General features: G+C 32.4%; 1 protein-coding gene across 1 annotated transcript; it reads right to left on the minus strand.

Moving 5' to 3' along the window:
* Nucleotides 1-4,850: 4,850 nt before the first annotated feature.
* Nucleotides 4,851-12,873, minus strand: LOC108473247 (ABC transporter G family member 29-like). The gene is made up of 21 exons (XM_053020045.1): nt 12,842-12,873; nt 12,298-12,698; nt 10,678-10,887; nt 10,365-10,449; nt 10,099-10,258; nt 9,897-9,973; nt 9,744-9,797; nt 9,558-9,648; nt 9,139-9,440; nt 8,462-9,060; nt 8,172-8,332; nt 7,940-8,049; nt 7,674-7,827; nt 7,429-7,589; nt 7,024-7,356; nt 6,561-6,935; nt 6,354-6,487; nt 6,046-6,273; nt 5,771-5,942; nt 5,357-5,611; nt 4,851-5,263 (listed from the first exon to the last, which is right to left on the minus strand). Exons 2-21 carry the CDS (start codon nt 12,681-12,683, stop codon nt 4,991-4,993), a joined length of 4,320 nt encoding a protein of 1,439 aa, XP_052876005.1. The 5' UTR covers nt 12,684-12,698; nt 12,842-12,873; the 3' UTR covers nt 4,851-4,990.
* Nucleotides 12,874-13,146: the final 273 nt, after the last annotated feature.

The raw sequence follows: 13,146 nt of genomic DNA on the forward strand, positions 1-13,146 counted from the left end.
CATTCAAAATGACACACATAAGACACCCTAGGTACATGCCATTATCAACAATTAACACGCTTTACCTTGTTGAATTCGGGATTGATCTGGGATGCTGATTCGACATTCTCACTTTAACTTAACCTGCGCACGGAAATAAACCGTACGCTGAGTATAGGTATATTCAAGTGGTATTTTTATAATCCGAACACTTAATAAAATAAAATATAACAAACACTTAAAATCATATAAAAATCATAACTATTCAATTATTTAATTCATAGATAAATTTATTGTAACTTATTTCATTCATTTCACTTACTAACCTATATAACTTTCCACGATTTATTCACAAGTCATTAAACAATTATAATATTCACTTTTATCTAATCTAGAGCTATATAATTCATTTGTCTCAATCATACTTTTGTTCACTGTTTAATATCTATAAACTATATTCAACTATTCACTTTTCAATCAGTGTTCTGTACATATCCATTTCAATAACAGTCATTACCATTCATATCAAATCAACTTGCTATCCCAGATAGCTTTCATTGTATAATAGGATTCATGTGTTTCAGTCCACATTTCAATTCTTCATTCAGTATCAATCTGATCACTGTTATATTTAATAACCCCTATTAACATGACTCGGACTCAAACGGATACACAGATCCAACCAAACACACCAGAATGGCACCGAGTGCCTTATCAGATAGTTCGAAGCAATATAGTGACAGCCAGTGTCTCATCGGCCTAACCGAAGTAAAGTGGTACCCAGTACCTCATCGAATCTATCCGAAGAAATATAGTGACACCCAGTGTCTCATCGACTCTAGGTCAAAATATCCCTGAACTCTTCCAATCCTATGGCATGCCAACTATATCCGACCTAGCCCAATACTGTTAACAGGGTTTCCAATTCACTTTCCAGTTTCCAATCATTATACACTTCAATAATTCACATTTATTCCCAATTCAATATAACTCAATTCACTTTTCAATAACAAATATTCAATTTCACAATAGTCACTTATTCATATTAATTTCATCACATACTAAATCAATTCATTTCAATTATAAAAAAAAACACAATACAAATAATTCACATCTTAATTATTTATCATAACATTTACCAAAATTCAATTATCATAATTGCACAATATCACATTCACACACACATATATATTTATGATATATATATAATTCAATTCAATATTAATTCAATAAATTCATAACATACCAAATCAATCCTCTTCCGTTATCAAACACAATAATTCTCACTTCAACATTCACTAAAGGCATTGAATAAAATAAAACAATTAATAACTAGGTTCAAATTATAGAAATACAAACCGTAATTTTCGAGCTAGCTCCCGTCGACTTTGCCTTTTTCCTTGCTTAGCTGAGATTTTCGAAACAACGCAATTAAACTTTCAAACCTTGAAATCTCAATTTTCCCTTTTCTCCCTTTCTTTCTTTTCTTTCCTTCCCTTCTCTGTATCGTTTCATGCTATTCTGTTTTTCTATTCTTTTTCTTCATTTTATTTGCTTTATATATAATAATAATAATAATAATAATAATAATAATAATAATAATAATAATAATAATAATAACAACTTATTAAATATCTATTTAATAATCAATATATTTATTACAATTGTAATATTACTTATATTTACACATGTAACATATCATCATCATACATTTGTCATGTTTTAATTTATTTATTACATAAAAATCTTATAATATAATTATTTAATTAATAAATATCTTTTATAATTAATAAATATCTTTTATAATTAAATATATATTACAAATGTATGTATTTTTATTTATACACTTATATCAAATCATATCCACACATTTGTCTTTATTTAATTTATTCATCATATAATATCAATTTAATAATAATAAATACATTAATATTTACTTAAATAATAAGCAAATACATACATGTATTACAAATATATGTATAATATTTATTACATTTGTATCAAATCATTTTTATACACTTGTCTTTCTTTTATTTATTTTATTTATTTCATATAAAAATCTATTTAAATAGAAAGCAATTAAATAAAATATACTACAATTGTACAAATATATGTATTACACTTGTATATTTTATTTACCATACATTTGTCTTTATTTAATTTATTTCATAATATAATATCAATTTAATAATAACAATAACATTAATATTTACTTAAATAATAAGTAAATACATACATATATTACAAATGTATGTATAATATTTATTACACATGTATTTTATTTTTATCACATACTTGTCACAATTTAATTTATTTATCATATAAATATCTTATAATATAATTATAATAAATTAATTTAATATCATTTATTACTAATAAATATATATATATTATAATTAAAATCTAAGCAAAAATATTAGATTTTTACTTTATATGTCGATAATTGCCATTTTGGTTCTTTTTATTTTCTTTTAATCTATAATTAAACTTTCACACTTTATTCGGTTTAATCTTTTATCCAATTATCCTTAATTAAGCTAAATTCAATTAATTAAACTCTAATTAACCACTCAATTAACTTTGTAAATATTTTTGATAAATATTTACGGGTCCATTTTTCAGCAACAGAGACTCGAAAATACACTTTTCTAATAACCGTAAAATTCGAGTCATTACAACCGTTTTCTCTTGAATACTGATGCATTATGGGTCAGGGTGTTAATGAAGAAATATAATGTACAATGGGTGCTTCCAATATCTATTTATCGCAGTAATTGTTATTTTACATGGAAATTTTTAATGAAGGTTTGGCCAAAAATTATTGGTAATATCTATTGGTCTATGGGTGATGGTTGCACCACGAATTTCTGGAATGATGTGTGGATTGAAGAGTGTGTTCCCCTAGGGGAAGTTTTTAGAGGCTCTAACTAGCCAGATTACACGTTACGCGTTTATGATTTGGTGACTGAAAGTGAACTCTGGGATTGGGATAATCTAAATAACCTTATCCCAAGGTATATTGTTTGACAAATTACAGTGATAATGCCTCCAAGCTTTGAGGCAGGACGGGATTGTTTGGCTTGGAAATGGATGAAAAAGGATGGTTTTTCCTTTGTTGAAACTTATAAGAATTAATTCTTTGAGGATAATAGAGGTTTTGTTATTTGAAAGATGATTTGGAAAGCTCGATCGCTTCAAAGGGTACATGTTTTCTTATGGCTACTATGGCAGAATAGACTATTGACAAATTATGAAAGAAGGCAAAGGCACATGAAAAAGGATGGTAGTTGCCCTTTGTGTAATGGTAGCTTGGAAACGGGGGTTCATGCATTTCATGATTTCTCCTTTGCTAAAACTTTATGGCTAGCAATGGTTCCAAGGCAAGCTCAGATTTTTTTTTCTTTTTGATGTTTAAAGAGCAGTTATTATGGAACTTGCAAGGTTAAAGAAATCTAAGTTGTAATGATATTGAATGTCAAACTATGATTGTCATTTTATGTTGGCTACTTTGGAAAAATAAGAATTCGTCTGTTTTTTTTTAATAGTCACAAGTGCACCCAAGTCATCATGGATACAAGTTACACGTGGGCTAGGAGTTATCAGTATTTAGATGTGAAATTGAAACTGGCAAGAACCATGATGATCCTTTCAGGTTGGTTACCTCCAGAAACGGCTTGGATAAAGCTTAACTCAGATGGGGCGGTGTCGATTAGTGGGCAAAATGCTTCCATTGGATGAGTGTTAAGGATTCGAATGCAAACTGGTTGTGGGGTTATATGATGAGTTTCGGCAAATAATTAGTTTTTAAAGTTGAAACAAGAGCTATGTTGGAAGGCCTTTTTATAGCTTCGGAGAAGAGGTTTAGAAAGGTTGAAGTTGAGTGTGATAATGCTTTGTTGATTGAACTTCTATTGTCTGGTGGAGGAACTAATAATATTTTAATGGAATTAAGGTTATTATATAAGTTGTCGCGTCAAAGATGGGAGGTTCGCATTTGATATATTCCGAGAGATTAGAATAGAGTTGCAGATCGTATGGCTAAATGTGCTAATACAAGAGACTCTTTGCTCCGTTTGTTTGCAGTTCCATCAGTTTTGGTTAGAAGTTTGTTGGTTGAAGATCGCAATGGGTCTAGATCATTTTAACTTATGATTTTATTGTTGTAATCGCTTAATGCTGCCTCTTTTCTACAAAAAAAATTGAACTTTATCGGAACAAAGGACCAACACAAACTTGAATGAGAAATAAATTTCTCATCACATTGCTATTAGAACCCTGGATAAAATTTGGTGTACACCTATTAGAATCACTTCTATATCTAATTAGTTCTAGATCCTAAAATAGGGTATCATCATAGTCTTAGTCATGCATGAGCATGGAATATGGATGGGATTTTTTTAGGTTAAAGTATTTTGTTAATCCCTGTATTTGTATAAAATTTGAGATTTAGTCATTGTACTTTTAAAGTTAAAATAATTCATCTTATTTTATTGGTTTAAAAATATCAGTCCAATCCTTAAAGTCATAAGTATTTTCTGTCAAAATTTGTCAACTTGTATTTTTAATTAAGTCGTCCTCATATAATATGAGATATGATTGATAGAAAATAAACATGTTAAGTTGACATTTTTTCTTGTAAAAACTACAAATGATAATAATGATTGGATTAGAATTTTTAAATTGAAAAAATAGAAAATTGAAATGTTTACTTTTAAAGTAAATGGACTAAATCTCAAATTCTATACAAGTGGATGGACTAACGACATATTTTAACTTATTCTTATGTCTAGTTCCTATTCCTATTGAAAGGAACTAGGACCCTATCCAATAAATATGTCCACCCTATATCCCGGAAACAGAAATCAAACTCCTTTATTTAGAAATAGCATGTAGTATTGGAAAACATAATCAACAATCTCATACATTTGGCATCAATTTACAATGATCATTCTTGAGCTAAATAGTCATAACATGTTAAAAGGTGAAGAAGTGATTGCATAGAAATGTTCCTCTATCGAACTTGGAAGTTCAGCAACTTGATGCATAACCCAAACATGAATGCAAAGAACAATGGGAAAACAACCAAAACCACAGCAACTGCCCACAGGAAATCATGGTGAAACCCGAAATGGTGTTCTAAGTACCATTTAATAGTAGGGTCAAGCTTCATCCCTTGTACTTCTATAGTGCGCTCGTCATCTCCATACTGCGACGTGATCAATCCATATACTGTCCATGCCATTGGGCAGATCCAATAATACCATATCCACCATGGAGGGATTCTCTGAAATTTCAAAGAAAATGAATCAATTTCTATCATCACATATTGTTGGGATTATTAATACACATAAGTTGCTTGCGAAAGAAGTTAACATACTGGTTTTGGAATGTAGAAGCCGGAGAAAAGATTAAAGAGTGCATAGAAAGCAGCAGCTAAGATGGCAGCTACTTGAACATTTGGAGAGATGGCAACAGCCATCATCCCGTAGTATGTGAAGTAAAGGAAGGTGCAGAAGTTAACAAAAAAGAACCAGAAGAACTTTTTCGCCATCCAGTTGAACTTCATCATAGCATACACAATAAGTGTAAAATATGAAGATTGGGTTACAACAAATGGTATTTCTACTATTACCTGGATGCCACATCAAAATTAATTTATAAGATGAGAGTAGATTAGTCAAATGACATAAACATACTGGCATTGATAGTTTGACACGAGTTTCCATCCTGTTGAAGTGATTGATTCTTGAAACAAAGTGCCAAAAAGTATTAAGCCTTCACTACCTCTCACCTGCGCAAGTGCATAAGGTAATGCAGAGTACATTCCGGCTGCTCTTTCTCGATAAAATATGCTTCTTTCAATGGCTACAACCGGTTGGGCTGTTTGGCAGTTATTAACTCCGAGAAACATGGCAGCTACATACATGCCTCCCGTTATCACAGAAAGCTGAGTTGCATTTTTCCTGAACCACAGAACAATAAAAAAGAAAACAGAATGCATCATTTAGGGGACATTTTGAAAATTTGAGTCATATAGTAAATGAGAAGTGAAAGATTGAGTCAGACATTTTTGTTCCAGCTCCCCAGAAAATTGATCCGATGATTAGAGCTGCAATCAAAGTGAAACCTAATCTGACAAGGTTATATTCAGGGGTTCTCCAGTAAGCTTTGAATTGCTTCCAGAGGCAACATCTGAACTGCCCCCACATAGGCTGAGAATATTGAGTGATGAAATGTAGGTCGTTAGCTCCAGGAGGTGGTGTGCTTAGCGCTTTTACTAAAGCTTGGTTTTGCCTAATCAAACACATATATGTTAGCTTGGAATCACACAAGAGCTTCAAAAACTGTCTTGTGAGCATTAAATAATAGCTTACTGATACAAAGACGATGACTTATAATGCTCCGCAAAGTCAATTCCAAGTTGTGCTTCAACTGCTGCTGAGCTCACTTCTAGCATCCAAGTTGCTGGATTTTGTTTCTCCTTAATTTTGGGAATACCAGGAACTGCCTGCAATAAGGTTCGGATGAGTTAAAGGTTTATCCAAATCATTTCATAAACAACTTTTAGGGTGATAAGTCACCTCAAAATATTCAATAATCTTTTGGGAATTTCGACCCAATCGTCCAAAGTAGATTACTTGTCCCCCACGTTTCATCAATAACAATTCATCAAAGGCTTCAAATATATCGATGCTAGGTTGATGAATTGTGCAGACAACAGTTCTACCAGTATCCACAGTGTTTCTCACAGTTCTCATGACGATAGCAGCCGCCCTTGCATCAAGCCCAGATGTAGGTTCGTCCATGAAAATAATTGAAGGATTAGCAACAAGCTCTACTGCAATTGTCAATCTTTTTCTCTGCTCTGTTGACAGCCCTGTAACTCCAGGCAGCCCTACTAGGCCATCTTTCAGATCGTCTAACTCTACCAGTTTCATCACTTGATCCACAAAAGTCTAAACCATAAAACCCAAGAAAAATATTGGTTTTCTACTTAATTTAATATCAGTAATTAAGTTGTAATTGTACAATTAATACTCTTACCATTTTTTCTTTATTGTTAATTTCTTTAGGAAGTCTAAGGAAAGCCGAAAATATCAGGGATTCCCTGACCGTGATTTGGGGTGAGTGTATATCAGTTTGTTCACAATATCCAGAGACTCTGGCGAAAGTTTCTTGCCTTTTGGGGAATCCTGATATTCTAACATCACCTTCAATGTATCCACCAGTTTTTCTTCCAGCCAAAACATCCATCAACGTAGTCTTCCCAGCTCCACTAACTCCCATTAAAGCGGTCAAAATTCCAGGCCTAAATGCACCTGTTGCTTCTCGAAGTAATTGCAACCTGTTCTCTGCTAAGCCTTGTGCCTTCATTTCCTATTTAAAAGCAGGTAAGGTGAAGGATGGCATTCAAATAAATAAAAGAGAAAGTGAAAAATGATCTCTTACTGCAGGCATGTCAACATAGTAGTTCACTTTGTCAAATGACATTGCTAAAGGAGTGAATGGAAGAACCATTCCTTTCTTGGTTGTTGCTCGTGTTGGATTTGATTGACTGTCTGTCTCATCGCCTGTATCTTGTGGAAGTACTGCTTGTGGGCCTGCCGGAGCTGTTATAATCCATGCAAAGAATATCACAGGTCAGTTATCCTACAAGGCAAAATGAGAAGCAGGAAAGCAATGCTAATACTTACGGTTCAGATAAGTGAGTGACAGGGTAAATAGGACATTGAAAAGGATACAGAACCCCAGAAGAGCTCCTACACCAATCCAATACCAATTTTTATTACGATATATTTCTAATTCTTCAAGCATTGCCACCCCCAATTCGGTTACGTTGTCAGAAGCCTGGATTGCAATTGGAATATTCATAAAATTTCAACTTGATCCAATGTATGGTTGGTATTAAAGTAAAACATGTATTTTTTGAATGTAAGAAAGATGGCGGAGAATAGTATACCCGTCTTTTAATCCACCTTGGAGCATACATTTCATTAACAGAAACAGAAGTGTAACCATATGTCAAAGGTGAAAGCCAGTAACCCCATTTCCACCATTTAGGTATTTGAGCTGTTTCATAAAAGTAAGCCTTAGTCAATTCTAAGGTCAAGGTGCAAAGTTCAAGCATACTGAAAACTCTTTGAATTAATTAATTTCTGAAGAGAGAAATTAAGGTTGTTTTTGGTGCTTACTTCTAGGAAGGGTGAAACCTCCCAGAAATGCCACAAACATCAGAGCAAACATTCCGCCAGTGTTTGAAACAACTATGGTCCTGCAGACCCCTGAGATGAGCCTAAATAATGAAGCAGACATTTGTTGGATCATAAATACCACAAGCATTTTCTTGAAAAACCTGCATATGAACATGGAAAACTCTCTACCTTAGTACTACAAGAAAAACTGGCAGATGATTCAGAACTTGTTGTAAGGGCTAATAGTTCGCCAAAACTGATTAATGGAATTAGAGATATGGTTTTTAGACCTGTCAGCCCCTGGTGCAAATCCTATGGGGTAGTATGTCAGTGTCATCCAAGCAATTGTCTCAAAAATGGCTAAAGGTATCTTTGTCACGAGTAATGGGATGGCGAATGCCCATGCCGGATAGAGTAAGTGGTCTCTTTGCTTGAAAAAAACTGGAAGCCTAGTGATCATAAGTGAAATCTCAGGATAACCATTGAACATGTTGGTGATAAGTGAATAGAGAAGAGCACCGTTGTAGAGCAATGCATCTTCTTCATCCCTATGATGCAATCTAGTCCTGAGAAACACTGTCGATGCGAAGAATGCTATAATAATAATCTGAGTTGTCTTGAAGATATAAAAGAATGAGTTTCTCTTCATCAGTAACACTTCTTTATCCCAGCAGGCCTTAAGAAGTTCAAGTTTTGTTACTGAATATCTTGAGAAGACTAAGGCTGCTCTGTGGCCCCTGGACTTATCAAAAGGCATCGAGAGCTCGTTTGCTAGCTGCACTCCAACATGGAACTTCTTAAACCTATTTGCAAACTCAGTAACTGGAACATAACTGTATGGTTTACTTCCATCTGCCCAATACTGTTCTTGATCCTTTTTTGAAGTAACCTGCAATAGTGGCATTTGCTCCTCAGTTATTATTGAGTTTTAATGATGCTTCTTACATTACAACCATGATGTTTTTACCTCTTGCAAGAAATCTGCAACCCCCTTCCTCTCAGGACATTTGAACCCACAGCTCTCGAAGAATTCAACGACATGCTCCCGTGGACCTTGATAAACAATCCGACCTTCAGAGATGAGCACTATATCATCAAAGAGATCAAACGTCTCAGGAGCTGGCTGTAGTAAGGACATAAAGATAGTGGCATCTGTTAGATGAGCAATCTGCTGCAAGCACTTGACAACTTGATATGTCGTGGAACTATCAAGGCCGGTTGATATCTCATCCATGAACAATGTTTTGGTTGGCCCAACGATCATCTCTCCTGCATTAATTTTAACCAAATATGGGATTTAAATCTTCTACATTAATGGAAATGGAATGTCATAAATCACATAATTTACGATTAATTTTTTAAGTAAATATAATCAATTTATTAAACCTGTTGTTACTCGTTTTTTCTGTCCTCCAGATATGCCTCTAATCATCTGATCTCCAACTATTGTATCCTTGCATATATCGAGGCCCAACATCTAAACATTTGATTTGGTTTTAAAATTAATTTTCTTTTGAAATTTTAATGAAATACACAAATCATATTTTGGTGTAAAGTAGTATCTGATCGTACTTTGAGAATGTAGTCAGTGACAAGACTGTTTTCAGCTCCTTCAATTGCAGTTGCCTGGAATTGAAGTGGCAAGTAAATAAAAATAAAATAAAATTATGAAGTTAAATTAAACCTAAATTAGGTGCTTAGTTTTTATTGCTTTATGAGATTTACCTTCATGAAAAGGTCAACTTCTGGTTCAGGGTAAATGCCTGCGTACTTTTCCCTCCTAGCAAGTTCACTTAAAAGGTCTGTTACAGACAGACAGGTTAATATCTAAAAATCTCCCAACTAAAACCTTGAAATTCATGTGTCTGTAAGCTTATACAGATGTTTTGTAATTATAAAGTAATTTATCTTCATTATCGATAAATACCATATCGAGTTCCAACCCCTTGGCACCTTGCAGAGAAATCTAAGGTTTCTTGAACTGTCATTTCTGGAACATGAACATCATGTTGGCTGATATATGCAGAGGTCTTTTGGGGAACAAATTCATTGAGTTTGTACCCATTGTAGCTTACTTCCCCACTAACCTGTTTCATTTAAAAAAATTCAATATATTTGTTAGTTTAATGAATCACCGTAAGCTATTCCGTTGCATGCAAGGTACCGAATCAAGTTTAGTTGGTACTTGTTGACCTTTAAGCTTGGATCCAATTTTCCAGCCAATGCAAGCAAAAGGGTTGTTTTTCCAGAGGATGGTGGGCCTAGCAAAAGGGTCATCCTGTAAATGGAAAGGTAAATGATGGTGATGATGACGACGACGATGACGATAAAAGTTATCAACTTCAGACCTACTAAATGAATTAAACTAAAACTTAGGGATGTGTGTATCATATCAACCAAGTTATTGGTGGGAAGAGAACTTGAGAGTATGTCAACTATTTGGAACCCTAGTTTAGGTATAAAAATTAAAAAGCTTTAGTTGAGCATTTTTAGTAAATAAAATTACCTGGATGGTTTGATAATACCAGAGATATCCTTAAGGATATTAAGTTTGGTTGGCTTGGACAACCTAATACCAAGCATGGCAAGAGCTAATTCAGCAATATTTTGAGCCGAATTTACAAGAGTTGGAAGAGCTCTGCTACCCAGATAGGTTTCTGCTTCAATGTTCAAATGCTCATACCTAACTTCCACTTTAGGAAGTCGAATCCCCACCCTGCAAATAGGAGTGAATTAATACTCATGACCTTGCCTTACCGAATCTATTGGGAAACTTTAAATTTCTTTGTATCCAATATCAGGGCGAAGGAAAAAGTTATTTGGGTGGAATTAAGTTATTCTTTTTTAGCTAAAATGGAATTTTAATGTTGTATTAATTTATATTTTTATAATTTTTAAAGGATTAAATTAAAATTTATCATTTTAGTTTTCTTTAGTTTTAATGTCTTAACAAGAGAAAATTTGCAACATAATTACAAGACTAGCAAAAGTTACAAAATTTATGAGAAACTTAAGAAATAATTAAATATAATTTAATGAATAATACAATCACCATTCATCACAACTCAAACAAATAAATAAATTTAACTTGACACTCTTTTTTAATTTGGGCTAAACTTTTTTGAGCCCATTTAATATTTGAACTTGACTTTTTTTTCTTAATTTAGTATCTAAGTTTTTTCTTTTTAAGTTTAATTTAATACTTAAATTTATTAAATGTTATACAAATTAGGCAAAATACTAATAGTGTTAAATTTCTTTTCTTATGCTACAAAAAAATATTGTCAGTATTAGAGGAAGTTTATGTTAAAATAGTTATTAAGCTTTCCTTAACTAATTATTAAATAAGAAAAAAAGTTTTGAAAGCCCAAATTAAAAAATTCATTATTTTATTAATAAAATAATTAATTAAATAAATAAAACTAAAATAATTGAACATATAAAATATAAAAAAATATCATATCGTCTTTCACATGTCGGTCATCATTGATGAGTTTTGCTACATCATAAAAGAATAACATTATTAGTATATTGGAGTAATTTGTAAAACGTTTGACAAGTTCAAGTAACAAATTGAACAAAAAAAGATAGTAGGTACCAAATTAAGAAAAAGAGTCAAGTTTAGGTGTCAAATTAAAAAAATGTCATGTTTAGGTACTAAATTGGATCAAAAATGTCTAGATACCAAATTAAAAAAAGTGTCAATATCAAGTACCAAATATTTTATATTAAGCCTAGATTTAATAACAATATAATATATAAAAACAGTCTGTATTATTTAACACTATCATAAAAAATTAAAATTTAACATTTTATTCAAATTAGTATTATTTAGCATAAATTGTATTATTTTGATAATGTTTTTATAATTTTATATATTTATATAAAAAATAAAAAACACACATGAAAAGATTTAAACTCAAATTTCTATAAGTTTCAATTTTTGTAATTTTCAATTCAACTAAAATATATATATATTTTATAAATATATTTGTTATATAATTTTGTTTTTGAGTTAGATCATAAGTCTGCACAGCTTATTGAATCGAACAGTGGGTTGGTGAAAAAATTTGCAAGAAAAGATTTAGCAATTGAGCAAAATTATATTAGCATAAAAGAAACTTACTTATCAAGTCTGTTTCTAAACCTCCTCAAGAACTTCTCGTTGTCTTCTTCAGTAACCTTAAGCAGTGCGTTAATGAATCTCTGTCGGTCATCCATGTCCAGCTTTCTCACGTCAACTTCTCTTGGACCAAACTTGTTGGTGTTTCCATCATCATTCTCCACAAAAGAATTCATGATACTTGTTCTTAACCGATCATAAGTTGGCAACTTCTCTATAGCAGCCCATTTCAGAGCTTCTTCATCGTCTTCCTCAGCTCCAGTGTTTCGCGCTGCAAAAACATCATCCATTGTCCAATGGTTCTTGCTCAAGCTGAGCCTTATACCACTACTCAGGTTATTATGGCTTGAACTACTCCTTGGACTTCTTGCTTTCTCTATACCATCCATTGCATATATATTTTCCTGCATCAAAATTTCAAATGAAATGAATATAAAGGTTCATGTTACAAAGATTCAAACAGTGTGATATCAGACATCAAATAAATGGATTGGGAATCAAATTTTCAATAATTTGGATGTATATGATCAAGCTTATATTTACTTGCTTTGTAAAAGTAATTATGGAAGATGATGTTTGTAGCTAAGAATGGAGCAAGGTGCCAATATATATATACACGTAAAGTGGAACTGTTCTTAGTCAGATGAACTTCAATATTCTTTGACTTTTGAGTACCCTAAACCATTATCCGAATAATTCATTGGTTAACCCCTACCCTAATTCCTTTACTTCATTTTTCAAACGTTAAAGACGTGTAACTCTTCTTCACCTAAAAAATGAAAAAGGAACGTGCAACTCATTGTTTTACACGATTATCACATTGTTTTTACATGCCCGTTTAGGGTTGGCGGT

Source organism: Gossypium arboreum, chromosome 10 (assembly GCF_025698485.1).
Source record: "Gossypium arboreum isolate Shixiya-1 chromosome 10, ASM2569848v2, whole genome shotgun sequence".
In the NCBI taxonomy this organism is placed as follows: Eukaryota; Viridiplantae; Streptophyta; class Magnoliopsida; order Malvales; family Malvaceae; genus Gossypium; species Gossypium arboreum.

Excerpts from the sequence above, each read along its gene's own strand:
- LOC108473247 (XM_053020045.1), bottom strand. The coding sequence starts at position 12,683 with ATGGATGGTATAGAGAAAGCAAGAAGTCCAAGGAGTAGTTCAAGCCAT. Across the intron at positions 7,357-7,428 it reads ACTATGTTGACATGCCTGCA|GAAATGAAGGCACAAGGCTT; the intron begins GTAAGAGATCAT and ends GCTTTTAAATAG. Across the intron at positions 6,274-6,353 it reads AAGTCATCGTCTTTGTATCA|GCAAAACCAAGCTTTAGTAA; the intron begins GTAAGCTATTAT and ends GTGTTTGATTAG.